Here is a 17,745-nt window from a genome sequence, read left to right on the forward strand (position 1 = left end):
AGATAATAATTTGCGTGCAAACTTATACTAAGACAAAATAGGACGATTTGTTGTACACTAAACAAGACGGTACGTGTAATAACGACAATTTTTATGGCATGATCTGGCTCCCACAGCAGTATGGCCCATGTCTAGGGCACTTGACGAAGACATGAACAACAAAAGTAGGGGTAGTGGGAGTTGGCCGCTCCTTCAAATTCGTAGCGGAGCTACATGAGGATTGGTGGGGGCAGTTGCCGACACCAGCGCGCCAAATTTCATTTATTTCTATAGAGGCGGTCTCATCTATTTGTTCATTTTTATATATTGGTGCCCCTTAAGACATGAAAACTTTTAAAATAGTACCCGGAGCCTAAAACTTTTAGCTCCGTCAGTGCTTCAAATCAAGTGACAGCCTTGTTGACAACTACGTCGTGGTAGCATGTGCTGGATTTAGCTGCTTGATGTAAAAGAAACTCTCCTTTACCCACTCACTCCACTTGTTACTTCATGGGCTTCTTTATGTAGTTCGCCTTTTGTGAAAAGTTGTTCCTTTTCATCTAATTGGCTCCCCTCTTCATCAAATGGTTTCCCTATAAAATCGGGGTCATGTTGATGCACTTTCCTTTGAGATCATCTTCTTGTGCATGGAATGACTTGTCAATGTAGAACACTAGATGCACCTTGGAGTCGGACGCGGAGCAGTTGCCCACACGGTCCCACAAATTTCATTTGTTTTTATATTGGTTGTTTCCGACAATTTGTCTGTTCATATACTAGTGCCCCTTAATTATTTACTTAATGCCGATTAATCGTCTTATTATTATGTGTAAGATTCTTTTGTAATGAGTGCCCATTCACCAAAAATCTCGGGCTCCACCCCGGAAACAAAATGTGCTTCTTGTTGGCAGAGTTGTTTACTTTCTCTATCGCATGCAATCCCTCTGATCAGGCGACCATGTCGCCCATGCGTGACACCAATCTTGTGGGCCAAGTTGTTTACATTCTTCAGCTTGTCCGCTTAATCTGTTTCATATATATATTTAGAAAACCGAATGCACCATGAACTTCATCCAGAGCTTCATTTTCAGCAAATTAGCATACATCTTTGTACAAATTTGTACAAATTATTGAAGGGTCCCTCACAGATTCTCTTCGTTTCCTGCATCTATTTGGATGCCTAACTATGCCCATCGTCGAACTTTCGTTGAGAAAAAGCATGTCATTATGGAGGACGGGGTGTTCTGCTAAGCAAACCATGGGCATGTGCACACACACACACGCACGCACTCACACACACAGCCTTATATGTTAAAGAGGAATGTGCTTTTTTCCTCTTTTTTCTCAAATACTCTCTCTCTCTCTTTTGCACAAGAAACTGGCTACATGTATATGTGTATAATGACCAAAATACCCTTGGTGAAGTAAAAAAGAGAGATGATTAGAAGGAAAAAAATGAAATTATAAAATTGTCACAAGTTAAAAATGTACATATCATTATAAAACATTCTAAAATACCCCAACCTCCTTTTCTTCACAGGGTGTGCATGCAACGATCTTGCCTACTAATGGGGAGGTTGATGGATCTTAGAGAGAGAAAGAGAGAAGGAGCCCATAAAATGAAAATATATAGCAAACTTTGGAGACAAGAAATCCTCTAAATACAAGAACAAAGAGAGAGAGAGAGAGAGAGAGAGAAAGAGAAATCCAATGGAGGAAATGGTGCTTTGGTAATTGGTTATGTAAAGTTTGTTCTGTACAATAAAGAAAGAGATATAAAGAGAAACAACGAAGAAGATTATCGCATAACAAAAATTACCGCTAATAAAATTATCTTTTCTCCCAGAGTGCTTGTGCTAGAAACTTCAAATTATTTAACCAACTTGATGGGAAAAGTGGCTGCATGAACTTTATCTGATCGCACCGGCGTTGTGCATGTGGATGCAGTGCAGTCATGAAAAGGCAGTCCGGCAGCCATGGCAGTACGTCTTCCGTTCGGCCCCGTTATTAAGAGAGAGAGGCAGTGCAGACCAGAGGGGCTTTTCGACCATCAGAGTTGCAGAGAAAGGAGGGTTGCATGAGACGATGGACGTTTCATCTGATTACCATAATTATTACAAGCCAAAGATCACGTCACCCTAGTACATGCGCGCATATGCACCAACAGTGGCGGAGCCAGTGGCGGAGGGAGCACTGGAACCACCAGCGGAGCCTGAATCTACAGCGGATGCAGTACCAAATTCTAATTGCAATATCATATGGAGCTTTTCTAATGAGGGCGGTGGGTCACGCTTGGCCCCATGCATCCCTAAGAAGGAAATCAACATTTCTTGAGAATTTTTTTTTATTCCCATCCTTTGTCCTTGCAAGAGAGGTTTACCTTCAACAGATCAAGGGCATATATGTCATTTCATATCGCTATGCTCCAAAGACATTAATGCTTATTTACCAGCTTCCCCAATTAACGGATCAGATCACGCCTAACATTGGCCGGACCCCATCGTTTCCACCACATGGGCTGAACGGCCGGTCAAGAACAACCAGTCCCTTCGGCCGCATAGTCAGTAAGAAGACTTACAGAGGACTCCATAAGTTATGTAAATTAATGAGCAGTCGAATTAATCATGGAACTCGAACTAATAGTCATTTGCTCACATTAATTATACCTGATCACTTTCTCTCTTTTATTCCACAATCCTCCTATCGGTTGGGAGGCTGATGGATCGCACCAGTTTTATTTTGACATATAGTTTTTCTTTTACTCTGGATCTCCAATACATTCTTGGGATCTGGACGGCTGTAACATTTATCATATATAATAGAGAAATTAAGCGATGCACATAGAACAAGACAACAATCCAAGAGATTGCCAAATAAAAAAGAAAAAATAACAAGAAAATAAATGACATCTTTTCCAACACTTTAGTGAAATGAAGATCTTTTAACTTTCGTGCTTTAAACTGTGGTTAAATGAACCACTTCTATGTATATTATCAGAATTTGAAACAGAGACTGACTGCCTACTCGCTCTTGCCCTAATCTGTTGTGCCAACCGGACTTTAGTTAATGGTTTTGATGAGCTAAAAATGAGATGTATGATCTAGATCTTTCAATTGACACTACCAAAGAACAAAGGCTTCCCCTTTTTCCCTTGCCTCTAGGGTTCAAACTTGATTCCAAACCTGTGTGGGTAAGGTAGACTTTATCATCAATTAGAGCATTATGCAATTCACATTTTTAATCCAATTATTCGTATGAATGGACATACAACTTTTTAAAAAGGAATAAAAGAAGAGAACATAAATAGTGGACCAATGCCATGGTCATAGTTGGGCCCACTTACTCTCATTGCTGCAAGAATATTTTAATAAAAGTAACGCATCGTTTCCGCAATCGGCATTGAGACCCATAATGTCTACTTTCTTGCTTCCACACTGGAAGCTAGGCCGGTGCTTGTTCTACCATCCGGTCAAAGCTGATAATGACTAGAATACTCTTTATTTTAAAAAAGAAAAAAATTTCTTTAGAATGATAAAAATGGTAATAAAAAACGTTGAAAGTCTAAAAAATACATTGTTTTTAAAAACATTTCTAAAACATCCCAACTCTTCCTAGTTTTTTCTTGTTTTTCTTTGTCATGCAGATGATGCACGCAACTCAACCGGTTGTTGAAAGGGGTTATGTGCACGTTACTGTTAAAGATATCTATTATTTTATAAAAAAATAAAAAGGTACTTTCAACCCTCTTTGGTGGGTACAAGCCAAATCTGGTTATATACACCATCTGAAATTTTATATGTTATTTTAGTAATAACAAAAAATGTCATCATTAATACAAGAAGAAATGTTTTATAAAGTCATAAAGAAAACCACAAATGAAGACTTGAGGATTCGATAAAATTAAAATTTGATGCATAAGGATATATGCATAATATATCTTTTTTTGAGAAATAAAAAAAATATTTTTTTAAGCAATAAAAAAATATTTTTGTTTTTTTGTCCTTTCATAATGTTATCTTTTTATCTCATAAATATTTAATTATCTCATATTTATTAGAATTATTTTATAAATCTTTTGTTATCTTACGAACATTATCTCTTTCATGTCTCATAAATATTTTATTGTTTTATAAATATTACCTCATATTTATCTTTATTTGTTCATACATATTTATTATTTTACATATTTTATAAATATTATTTCATACTTATTTCTTATGTAAAAAAAACTAAATGTCATGTTGGTAACAAAGTCCACGTCTACGCGCACCGATGTACTCGGTTGTAAGCCGACCGGTCGATGTTGGCTCTAGCCCATCAGGTTGCTCACTGCTGCCATTGTCAAAGGTGAGGACGCAGTCGGGCCAGGAAAATCACAAGAAAAGGGTACCGTCCGGCGCCAGTCTGTTCTTTGTTTGTCCGTCAGGTTGCTGACTGCCGCCATTTTCAAAGGCAAGGGCGGCAGTCGGGCCCGGAAAGTACCGGGGCACCGTCCGGCGCCAATGCTCTTCTTTGTTTTTGCGTACGATGAGACAAGAAAGAAAATGAAAGGGATGCCGCTGGGACCCGCAATCCCCTCACTACTGGCGTCCCTCCTTCGCTATTTTCCGGCGTAACAGACGGCTTCTAGCAGGGCGGAGCTGCTGGCCGTGTCTCCGTTTTCAGGGGAGGGCGCGTCGGGTCGTCTCGATAGTGCCCCGATTTGCCGGCCATCTTGGTGGCTTCCGGCGATGCCCACTGTAGCTGGAACTTAAATTTCATTTAAAAGTACCTCCAGAGTGATACGAGTGGTCGAACATGCCGATGAATGTTGACTAGGCCTGACGCCTGGCTTCACATTACGTCAGTTTGTAGAGGACTTGAGCCTGGTTTTTCAAACTCTAGTTTATTTCTCATTGATAAATTTTTTTTTGGGTATTCAATAACATTTGATTAGTTTATTCCTTTATTGCATTTTCATGTAAACACAATGACTTTTCGTTTAATGACGCTGGGCAATGGACAGAATCTGATATTTTAATTAGATGTACATGTATGTTTCATTCCATTAATTTGTTATGTCATACTTCATTATGGATGCATAGATATGGATCTATACATTTGTGAGGCGCATAGAAAGAAATAGCTGTAATTTAAACTGCACGTAAGTACAGCTACAGTAAAAATTACGCTAAGTAAACTCACGAGAGAGAGAGAGAGAGAAAAAAAGGCAACCATGACCAGACGTGAAAGAAAAATATTACTCAAAGTAGTTGGGTAGGAGAGAGGTTGAGAGCTCTGGAATTCGAAGAAGGCACGAGGGCAAGTAAAAGAATAAAAGGGGATGTAGAAGGTAGCAGTCACACTGCCGGTTTAGTCTCTCACTGCCACTTGCTTCTGCTCTTCTTGCAGTGTGGGAGTGGCTGCGATAGAGAGGAAGGGGGAGAGAGAGAGAGAGAGAGATGGGGAGGGCTCCGTGTTGCTCGAAAGTTGGGCTTCACAGAGGACCATGGACTGCTAGAGAAGATGCACTGCTGACCAGATACATAAAGGTTCATGGAGAAGGCAATTGGAGACATCTCCCCCTGAAAGCAGGTTTTTGTTTCTTTTCTTTCCCTCTTTCTGTGTGCGCTTTGCATTCGTACTTTGGCCGATCGCCGAAGTATGTGCGTGTGTGAGTGCACGCACTCTGAAGATCATGCCTTTGTCTGCGTCTGCCTGTGCCCTTCGTGTGGGCATGCCATCATAAGATAAAGGTTTTTCTCCTTTCCTCTTTTATTGTTACGTGCGTCTCCGATCGTGTCTGTGCACTTCTGTTCAAGTTATGTACAATTCGTGTATGTTGTCAAATCATGGGGTTGTTCTCTTTTTCTTTTCCTGAACTGAACTAGTGCAATTAACCTCTCTTTCTTTGCAGGGCTGTTGAGATGTGGGAAGAGTTGCAGGCTGAGATGGATGAACTACCTGAGGCCAGACATAAAGAGGGGAAACATTGGTCCCGATGAAGAGGAGCTCATCCTTAAGCTGCACGCCCTTCTCGGCAACAGGTGGTCTCTCATTGCCGGCAGGCTGCCAGGTCGCACAGACAATGAAATTAAGAACTACTGGAACACCCATCTCAGCAAGAAACTCAGAAATGAAGGGATAGATCCCGACACCCACAAACCCCGCAGCAACCTCACCCTTGCTCCTCGGCCTCCTCCTCCCCCACGGCAGAAACTCGGAAACTCTAAGGGGAAGAGCACAGCCAATGTCACCAACTTTGTGAAGGTCTATGCTCCTCGCGCCACTAGAGTCAGATCAAGCGTCCTACCACCCTGGAAGCTTGTAAAAGCAAAATTGAGCAGTGGTGATCTTCAACGCAGAGGTGACGGCTGCTGCTCCTTCCCTCCTCCTCCTCCTCTCATGGAGGGTGGTGGTGGCTGTGAGGACGCAGAGGAGCTAACTAATGGGGTACGGCATGAATTACTTCCGTGGGAGTACTGCGGCGGCCATGGCCCTCGCGTGGATGAAGCCATGGCCGACATCTTTGGCGAGCTTGGGGAGGAGGGGAGCGCTGCGGCGGTGGTAGGTGAAGAAGGGCGGCAGCAGCAACACGTGCAACCAAATGCCGCCACCTCCTTCGAAGATGAAACTCTTCTCCTAGATTCTTTCATTCAATCCCTCTTGGATTCAAATGATGTGCTGAGTTTTATGTAAATTGGTGCCATCGTTCCTTTTCCTTTCAATTTCCGGTGTTTACGTAGAAGTACGGCAGTTGATGGGACTCCATGCGCTTCGTCTTCCTTAGCAACGGACTAAAAACCGGCCACCGGCATTCTTGGACCTCAACACCTGTTGCAGACGCTGCTTTTATGCGCGAGTTACTTGGAGCGCCAGAGCACCAGTAGCAGGAGGCGCCCGTAGCAATTAAAAAAAGGCCGCATCCAATAAAGGCCATAAACCAGTCCGCCGGCCAGGCTGTCGTTACTTCAATCCCCGACTATGTCAACTCTTCTTTCTCCAATGAAAAGATACTAATGTGCATCCCTCCCTTCTTTGTCCCACACACATATATATATAAATACATGTATATATTAATACAATACTCGATCATATAGTCCATAATTGTACAATTTAAAAGAAGCAAACAAGAGATAATGTAGTGATACAAGGTCCTAGCCAACAGTCGCCTGAGCTAGAATTTTTTTTTATTACAGGACACTAATTCGAAATGTGTTTTGCACCCCTGGATTATTTTGACGATATCGCCGGCTATCCGTACAAGCTCACACATAGCTCCGGCATGCTAGATGTTGGAGTTGGAGTAGATGTGTTTTTTTATTGGCGGAGCGATAGATTCTCGAACTGTTTAGCCTCAATCAACAGAGGAAAAGAACCGGAGATATACCGAGATATTCAAGTGATCAACTGTTTGTCTCGAGAAGTGGCTTCATTATTCCCTCTCTGGTGTATAATTAAATTCAAAAACGTGAAGCGGAGATGAAGACAAATATAGATAGACGTCCACAGAACAATTATATATTTGCAAAAGAAATCGCTCCTAAAACAGCCTTTTCAACATGCTTCATACCCTTATTTTTTTATAACAAAAGGAAAAAAATGTCGACAGGGAATATATTGACACAGATGTTACCACTAACATAACAATATAGACGTGAATTCCTCCAGCCGGCCATCCGGATTTCTCTACAACCAGATGCGTCTCATTGTGGTACCCGATGTAGGGATTTCCTTCATTAAACAGCCGCCCGATGATTTCTATCGAGTGGCTGCCAGTTGCACATGTGCCTCATGCATTTATCATGGTGCATTCCACGAGAGGTTGGATTCTTCTAGCTTCATTTTATATATATATATATATATATATATATATATATATATATATATATAGAGAGAGAGAGAGAGAGAGAGAGAGAATATTCTACGCTGTTATATGTGAAATACTGTTGATGGCTAAAAATTAAAATTCTACTGCTACAAGCACCATAGATCATTGCTAAAAAATACCATGAACTATTGCTGCATGATGAACTATCCATACTGCTCATGCGAAGATTGTTTTTTAGTGATAAGTTTCTAACTTTTAATCATCCAATAACATCCAGCATACATACGACAACATAAAAGAAAACATTAGTAATGCTCATATGGCTGCTGTTTTTTAGTGACAATTTTTTAATGATAAGTCATTTTGGAACATCCAACACTAGGCAGCATAGAACTGTTCTTTGCTACCGTATGCCTGACGTCGCCCGATAGCTACGTATTAAAAATATATTACTAAAAAAATGTCATCACTTGAGCATTAGCAACGGAAGGTCACACTAGTTTGGTGCTTTTGGCAGCTATGTGCTTTTTACTTTTTGACCATATGATGACATGTGGCATTATCGAATCATCTCTCTCTATCTTTTTCTCCTTTTTATGTATATCTATACTATATATATGCTGGTATACTGGTAACATGGACATATGGTAGTATAGCATTCTCTCTCTATATTTATTTTTATATATATATATTATATATATATATATATATATGTGGTGACGTATGTACGAGGGCGATGGACGGGTGCTTGAACAGGGAGGTTGAGATGTGTGAATCATTGATTGTGGTCAACAGCATGGTAGGCCTTAGGCCCCCCGTGAAGCTTGGCATCTTTGTCTCTAGTCCACACCCACACGCCAGCGTCTTCCAACGATCTAATCCCAATCTAAATCAATATGGTAAAAGGCACATTCAATTCAAATACAATGTTCACATCCCTATGCAAAACCACCTGTCTCATCAAGGATATTTTAGAATATTAGAAATTTCATATTCGTACTTTTGAACATAATCTATAGTTACTTAGAATTTATTTTTTAAGTTCAAAAAGTGGGAAAAATAAATAAATTTCATCGGGAAATACGACGTACAGGTAAGCACTTGCATCCAAGCCATTATTGGCGAGTGTGTTGGATTAGATCACTTGCCTAACTCCGTCCTTCTTCTTCAGTAAATTTAACGTACGCCCTTACTTTTGCGTTGGAAAAAGAGGACGTTCGAACTGCTCAAAATGGGTGACGTGAGAACTCCGAATAAATGGCATGTACTTTTGCGCCCTCTTCTTTAAGAAAGGGACGCTGTTTGGAGTTACGGACCATAGAATCGATATTTGGACACATATTTAATAGAGACAGCAAGCAAGTTTGTATACGCATGTAGGGAGGGATGTCAATGTATTCGATTTGAATAGGATATATGACTCAATCAATCCACAAAAAATCAGATATGAAAAAAAAAATTTAATATCTGATTAAAGAATGAATTCAAATTCGAATTCAAATTTAATATATGCATCCGATCGGGTTCAGATATACATAAATATTTGATCGGATTCGAACACGAATTCATTTTTAGACAAATTTCTTATATCTAATGCTATCACATTTTGAAAATTAGCAAAATCTGGTATTCAGATTCGGATATAAATGTAAAAATCAGATTCAAATTGTAAAATTGAATTTCGGATTCGAATATAGCTTTTCTTTTTTCGTATTTGAATCTAAAGATGTGAATATAAAAAAAAAACGGATATGGTTAAGGGTATATCCAATCCGATTCTGATCCGTTGATGCTCCTACCCTAATCTAACACTTTTTAAATATTAAGTACTTCATCTTAAGCGCTAATCATTTCTTTGTCTTCTCCTCAATCAAAATTTTCATACTTCTTGCTATTTAATTTACCCTGGAGTGGGAAGTAGTCTCCAAAGTATGGGGGGTCATTGCTAAAAGTAATTAGAAATTGTCACGATTGAGTTTGTAAACGTTAATGCTTATGACTTTGCCTAATTGAAGCTTATTAATGATCAAAATGCCTTACTAAAACTTTAAACTCTCCATACATTTGAATATGTATGCATCAACAGTCAGTGTAGTTGTTCCTAATACCTTATATATAACACTTTTAAACACTAGCGGAGCCAGAAATTTTTTCTGGTTGGGACACTCATTCCATACCTTTAATTTCTTTGAGGCACTTACATGTATATCAATCAAATATATCATAACATTAACATATATATTAAAGTAATTTTGGGAGGCTGGTGTGGCAAGTGCCCACACCATCCACCATGTGGCTATGCCACGGCTTTTAGAAACTACAACTTTACTGTCTCTATGTGTATATGCGTGTGTGTTTGAGAGTGAGTGAGTGAGTGTGAGTGCTCTTTAAACCAAAATATATGTGCAGCCGATCGTAATCCTCTCTCAACCGAAGGATGAATATGAATAGTTGTAGGGGTGAAGCCAAGGGGGCCGGAAGGGGCCATGCATCTCACTTCTCTCCCTCTCAAATTTTGTTAAGAAAAATACATGTAAATCTCCAAAAATTTTCATTTATCTTATATAACAATTTTGAAAAAATATATTTCCGTTCTTGTTAAAATTTTGAAACTATTGCTGGGCTCTTAATAAAGATTTTTGTCTATGCGGCTGGATAATTGAAACATCTCCAGCTGTTTTAAAGCAACTAAAGAAAGAAGGGAAGAAAAAGGCAGTAGTACATTATGTACTGCAAATTAGAAGAAAGGGTCAAGCATGTACTGCTTAGTGCTTGCCCTCTCGTTTGACTCACCGATGCACCAAACCAGCTTCATTGCCGGCGGCCTCATTCTTCCGGTTCCCCGGCAACGGACGCCGAATCTTCACAGCCTGTCAGGTGATGTTTTAATTTGTACAGCCATCTTTGATCATTGTCATCATCCTTTTTCTTGTGAGCCTTTTATCCGGGCCACATTGTTAATTGATAAAATAAACATTTGTTAACTTATATTATAATGTATAAATACATTTGCAGACATTACATTTATAAAGTCTAGTATACTTTTCAGAATCCATTATTATTTTATCTTTTTTTAGCATGTTATATGTTTTTTCATTGTTATATTTCCGATGCATATTCTTTAACACGTACATTTTCTAAAAGAAAACTTGAAAGAATATTGAATGTCACAAATTCAACCTTCATTGATACATGTATTTTTATCTTTTATATTGTTATTAATTGGGGTTGAATTGAATTTTAAGTTTAAGGGGCCAAGAAGGTATAAAAGTCGAGAGGCACTCTAGGAAGATATATACCAATCGATTTTTAAAATATAAATTAATGGGCAAGTCGGCATTATATGTCTCCACCAAGACCCCCACTACATATGTCTCCTCCAATTCTTTATCTTTCCTAAATGTGGTTAAATAAAGCACAGCTGAACTTAAAAATAGAAGTTGATAAATGCTCATTGTCAAATTTTTGAAAAGGACAATTCAATTCCCAGATACAACCAAGTGCTCCGCCGACCCATTCAATTCTCTTTATTGGTAGCATCATAAATGCTCTCCGTAGAAATTAAATGATTATAATTCATTTTATATATATATATATATATATATATATATTAAAATCGAATGTATGTTCACCAATTTTACAACCATTCACTACAGTCTACACCATAAATAGTCGGGAATGCACCCGGTAGCTTAAAGTGGCCATTTGATAGGACAACATCTGGCAGCTGGCTGTTTTCCAGACACACAAGGCTAGAAAATGCTTTGGACAAACTGAGCCTCTGTCATTTCCCGGCCCTACTGGTAGTGGGAAAAGATGGGCATACTGCAGACAGATAAAGGCAACCATATTGTTGGCAGAATTTGGTAATGGTTTGGGAAGGACTAGAAGATGAAACAGAGCAGCCATGGCAGCCTGCCCCTGTCTCGCTGTCTTCTTCCCATGTTCATTGGCTTATTCATCGCTGTTCCTTGCTGGACACAGGTCCTGTGCAGCTCCCACGTTTGGGTTCATTATCAAGAATAACATCCTCTCATTCAGAGGTGAAGCCTCGTATGGAAGCAGCCGCTCAGCGTTTCTTTATTTTCAATCAATAGTTCCAAAGATTTGGTATGTTATGTTTATAAAAATCTGTGAACGTGTTAAAGATTTGGTATGTTATGTTTATAAAAATCTGTGAGCGGTAACCCTTTGCGAAAAATTTTTCTAGCTCCGACAGTGGCATCAGTGCAACAGTGTGCGAACATCAAAGCCCAGTTTTTAGGAATTAAATATTTAAATCGGTGGACCAACTTAATGAAATTAAAATGCTCGCTACCATATTTACTGCATGCAATTGATTCCCGGTTATACTCTGCATTATTGTTATGTTGCTGTCAAGGATACTGTAGACGGTGCAAGTTCCAGGACCATCTACAATACGACAAGGAAGCAGGAGCAAGTCTATCACGTCCTTTCGACAGTATATACTATTATACGTGATAAGTTTAACTTGAGAGGAGGAGTGAAAGCAGGAAGGCGACCGAACGCGGGGAAGTGAATTGCAGGAAAGAAAATTAAGATAATCTGATCAGTTTCATGGCGTCAAAGATGAACTGTATAGGTTGACCATCTGATCCGTTCTTCATTTTTTTTCTTTTCAAATTAACTTGCGGATGCATGCGGGTAATCTAACCACATCGGTCAAATTTTTAAAAGACATTCCGCTGGAAGCCAGAAAGTATGCAGCTGGATCTAATCTCTCTCTCTCTCTCTCTCTCTCTATATATATATATATATATATATCTATATATATATATATATATATGTATATATAATATGACTTTTAGAGTTTAAGATTGAGAACCATCCAGAGCCCGTCACCATCTGATGAACCACTAGTTCGCCAAGTTGGGAATCTTTTCATTTACTATACGTTTGCCAAGCTTTTGCCATTAATTGCTTGTTAGAGCAGACTTTACTCCACCTAACTTCCAGTTGAAGGACTGGCTGACTCCACAGGTCAGAAAGTTGGTTCACTAAATAAATAATGAGCTAATTAGGGTCCCATGGATGTGGCGCAACTGGATAGGGCGTGCAGTGTACATAATGGGTTTACCGTGTTGACCCCCGGGGTTGTCGCCTCGCTCAAGGAACTACTCTCCTAGACCATATTAGTCCCGAAGCAAGATCTGAATCTAGTGACAGCGGACGCTATGGGGGGACTGTGGCCTCTCTTATGGGCGACTGGCTTTTGTAAATTCTTCGTCCGTTCTTCACTGAAAAAAAGAAAAAAAAAATCCAATTAGCACGAATGGGTTATAGTTTGCAGTGACTTGAGTTCATTATGCACACCAAGCAATTAGGTAGTTGGCATTAAAGAGCACTGAAACTTTGAGACATTGAAGCTGTCATTGATCCTCTAACTTCATTCAAACAAAATCATAATTGTGTATTAACCTGTAGGACAGTTGATGTATGTGTCACATCTATGCAATCAATATGCAATGAATTATGCAATCAATCAAACCCATATGTGGTTCAAACTTTCTCAAGTTGCTCCAACATGCGCCCACATGTGCCATTTAAAAAAAAAGTTTCATTAATGAATTACTTGTTAAGGACCAGGCCCTTCCCCATTTTCGGGATCGAGAAGAAGGAAAGAAGTAGACAGTAAAAAACAATACAAGAATTTACTTGGTTTGGAAAGATAAAAGAAACTTCCTACATCTACAGCCAGACTGCATGTAGTGTTACTATTTTGAGCATGATCCCTTTAAATATCGGACTTCAGGGTCACACTGTAACAGCGGAAAACTAGGAGAATCCTATTAAATTGGGATCAAACTTCATACTCAATCCCCCCAACACTACTTTCACGTGGCGCAGTATTTAATGGACTTAGCCTAGATTGACATTACTTTTTTTCCAAGCTGTATTTTATGTCCATATGTTATTCTGCATCGAGTAAAAGTTTTACTATAACAAGAAACAAGTCTTCGATTCAAGGGTGGAGGCAGAAATTTTTTTTCATAGAATACTGAATATATAGTATTTAATTAATGATTTTTCAATTGGTTTTGAGACAATAACTCCCGTCTCCTAAAGCTAACTTATATAACTGAACTCAAATCCACCGAAATATAAGCACTAAAAATAAGATTTTAGAGCGGTTTCGGTAGGGCATATGCCCCACGGCTCCATCTGCTCAAGTATCCATTAGTAAAGACGTGGTAAGAAGGTAGAATTTTGTGCTAAATCTACTTTCCAAGTGATAAAAAAAGACAAGTTACCGATATTTCAGGGAACACTGCATGGAACGCATAATTAAAGTGTTGTACAGATGCAAGCTATTCTAGTCAGTACTTGACCGATAATGGTTGACACGTATTTACAGTGTCCCCACGATGCAACACTTTTTTCAAATGGTATTTACTTTATATAGTGCCAAATTAGTACTAGAAGATGCGTCGTGGATGAATATGAAGAGGTGGTTACCTGCACCGGCATTCCCAGCTTTCAATGCATGGCACTAGATGATTTTTCGTGTGTCAGTATGATTAATAATTAAAATATCTTGAAAAAAAAACTTTGTTTAAATGAAAAATAAAAATAAAAAGATAGGTTTTTTAGTAAATTTTTAAAATGTCCTCCTCTCCTTTACTGCGCACTCTGCTCCCGACGCATATAACTTCCTCTGGTTTGAATGTGGACTCTAAAGATTACCAACGACAAGTTCTTGAATCTGCAATTTTTAAGTCTTTTTACAATCTTCTGCACCTTTCCCCGTTCGTTTTGCTATAAATGACTTTGTGACATTTTTTGGCTGATTCCCGAATGATTCACCTGCTATCTTACCAAACCCGTACCTTTGCAGGTAATGATGAAACGATGTGGCACTTACTGGCTTTGTTCTGCACGCATTATTATTGCTTGTCCTTCGTCCCCGAGTGACCGATCTTTAGTAAGTCTTCCTTTGTCCTGTTGCATCATCTTGCTCCTTATTCTTTTCTTGGTGCATAAAGTGATTATGATGCTTCACCTGCTCCTGATTGCTTGTGCTTTTGTACCTTCATATGTGTTAAAGCAAGACTTTGTAGGCAATTACTCTTCATTTGTACGAATGAGCTTGCAGATTCACATCTGCAACAAAAAAATAAACGATGCAGTTTCAAGGCCTAGATATATAGACCTTCTTGTCATGAATCTACGTTCCTTTCTTTCTTTTTCTAGGTAATTGACGTGCACCCGATCAGTTGAGATGTCGTCTTCTCCGATGTTCAATAGTACTCTCCCAGTCGCTACCATGAAAGAATTCAGTCAATGACTGTCTAACTTCTCATATTCCTAACTTCTGATACATCTTCTTTCAACTGTATTAGCTGAAACTCTTTGTAAAAGGAAGAATGCAATGCTTACCAATTGAATTTTGTTGCATCCTTCACCAACTATGTTGCATCCTTCACCAACTAGGTGTTAGATTTGCATGCAACTAAATATAAAAATAAAGGAATTTGTAAGCTTGTTGTATTCAGCAGAAGTATCAGATTTGGACAAGTACAATAGTTACTCCAAAACTGGTTAGATGTAGGGATGATAATATATTCGATTTAAATCGGATATTCGACCGAACCAATCCAAAAAAATCGGAAATGGAAAAAAATTTAATGCCAATTAAGAAATCGAATCAGATTCAGATTTAATAAATGGCATCCAATTGGATTCGGGTTCGAATTCAAATATTCATAAATATCCGACTCAGATTGGCATCATTTTTAGACAAACATCACATGTCTAATGCTATTACATTTTGAAAATTGGCAAAATCCGGTTCAGAATTCGGATTCAGATTGTAAAATCAGATTTTAGATTCGAATTTGAATCCGAATATGTGAATATATGATTAAGGATAGATTTGATCTGTTGACGTCCCAAATTAAGTGGACACCCCTGAACATGTAGTGACCGAAATACCCTCGACAAGGTCAAAAAGGAAGATGTCTCGAAGGATGAAAATATGAAAACATTAAAAGTCTAAAATCTACATACTTTTATAAAAAAAAAAATCCCCTCTTCCTTTTTTCTATGGTACATGTTTGTTTCGTGCCTAGCTCGGTGCATTCAACTCCATCTGAGAGTTCCCCACTCTTGGCTAAGAGATTGACTTTAAGTTTTTGAAGTTGAAGGAGGGTGAGATCTCATTGCGGCTGTATAAAATAACATAAAACTTTTGACCTGTTGAAGATATCATATGGCAAATAGACATGCAAATATGTTCACTGATGATTCTTTGAAAATCTGTACGTAAGTTGCCCTCAACTCAGGAAGGACAAAATCCATGTTCTCTGGAGAAAAAGACAGCATAATTGGTCGGCGTAAAGGACCACCTAAGTCTCGAAGCAGTCCTAGATCCTGTGGGCAACAGGAAGGAGATGGCGGCATTTCATGCAAACTGCCACTGACAAGAAAAAGAAGTCCAATCCGGAAGGACTTCTCCAAGCGCTATCTCACCAAATTAATACCCTCATGATCAATTATATGTGTTTTGATCTCTCTCATGATCTGATTCAGGGAGAAAGTTTGAGAAGTGTTATCAATGAAAGGTGCTGTCTGTCTCATGCACCATCTCTAGTCGCATTATAATTAATTTAGGATAAAAAAGAATTAGTGGTTTTCGACACTGTTTTGTATTTGAGTGAGCATTCAGACTCTAATTGGCATTGGACGTCTCGAGAGTACAATACCTTAAGACATCATATCCACTCATTCAAACACATGAGATCTACTACTTGGGTCGAATTTCCCCCATGAAAATTTGGCAAAAGGGGCGAGCAACGTTTACACTCGGTGAAGCCCACAAGCCCAAGATTGGCTTTTCATTAGAGATGTCAATGGATCCCAATCGAATGGAATGTTTCATTTATTATATCCGATTTATTGGATGTTCACATGTTCTAATTCAAATATGAATGAGAAAAAGTCTATCTACTATATCCAAATCCGATTTTTAAATTCACGATCTGATCTAACATGGATCCAACTTTTACACATTCAAATTCGAACTTTTAATTTTACAACATAATTCAAGCCACATTATGATATGCTAAACCCAACTTTCAAAATGTATAGACCACACTAGATATCAGATTTTTATTTAAAACTGAATTTGAATTCGAATGGCAGTTTAAACCTAGATCTAATCAGATATAAATTATGTAAAACTGAATTCATATCTGAACCCAATCTGATGTCGTTCTTTAAATCCGAATCTGATCCAATTTCTAGTCTTTGGATCTGCTTTTCGAGTGGGGGCACTGTTTGAAGGGTGTGTGAAAAGTATCCTGACAATAGTTAGTGCGAAAATAGATGGGGCAGCCTCTATTGATGCCACTGCAGGTCTAGTGAACTATTATTCTATGTGTTGAGGAGCGATCCGGATCGGGTATTCCCATACTCTACTTGTTTGAAACAATTGGATTTGATATCCGATCCGAATATGATGCATTGACATATTTATATTTCATAGGAGAGTAATGCCTGATGTGCCAGGGTTCTCCTTCCTCGTCCCTTCCCCTTATTTCTTTCTTGCTTTCAGGGTCCATTGCTGCGTCGATGAAGTTAAGCGTGATATTACTTAAGAGGTTGACACCCATTAAAAATTAAATCTAAAACCAGTTATGCCTAGTAGAATGCTCAAACTCAATTAATTTTATTTGTCTCCTTAAATAAGGCCCATTTGGCTGATCACACAGTAAACTGAGTGATAAATATGGTCTACCTGCAAGACTATGTTATACATAAATGGGTTTAGGGTTTTACTGCTCTTGGAGAGATTCAGAATGATGAGAACATATTGGTTCATATTTGCACATCCTACTTAACCAGATCTACTTGTTTCAGTTCAAATTTGGTGTGGGCTTATCATGTTTATGTTTACAGGTTTTGATCGTGAAAAATATGTTGCATCTTAAACGAAA

General features: G+C 38.7%; 1 protein-coding gene across 1 annotated transcript; it reads left to right on the forward strand.

The window, feature by feature from the left end:
• Window positions 1-5,246: 5,246 nt before the first annotated feature.
• LOC116246898 (myb-related protein Zm38-like) lies at window positions 5,247-6,999 on the forward strand. The gene is made up of 2 exons (XM_031618803.2): window positions 5,247-5,553; window positions 5,876-6,999. The coding sequence occupies exons 1-2, from the start codon at window positions 5,421-5,423 to the stop codon at window positions 6,655-6,657; spliced, it is 915 nt and encodes a 304-aa protein (XP_031474663.1). The 5' UTR covers window positions 5,247-5,420; the 3' UTR covers window positions 6,658-6,999.
• Window positions 7,000-17,745: the final 10,746 nt, after the last annotated feature.

This window comes from Nymphaea colorata, chromosome 2 (assembly GCF_008831285.2).
Source record: "Nymphaea colorata isolate Beijing-Zhang1983 chromosome 2, ASM883128v2, whole genome shotgun sequence".
In the NCBI taxonomy this organism is placed as follows: Eukaryota; Viridiplantae; Streptophyta; class Magnoliopsida; order Nymphaeales; family Nymphaeaceae; genus Nymphaea; species Nymphaea colorata.

Bases quoted from the DNA above. Each gene is read 5' to 3' on its own strand.
- LOC116246898 (XM_031618803.2), top strand. From the start codon at position 5,421: ATGGGGAGGGCTCCGTGTTGCTCGAAAGTTGGGCTTCACAGAGGACCA. The intron at 5,554-5,875 runs GTTTTTGTTTCT...CTTTCTTTGCAG, and splicing joins ACATCTCCCCCTGAAAGCAG to GGCTGTTGAGATGTGGGAAG.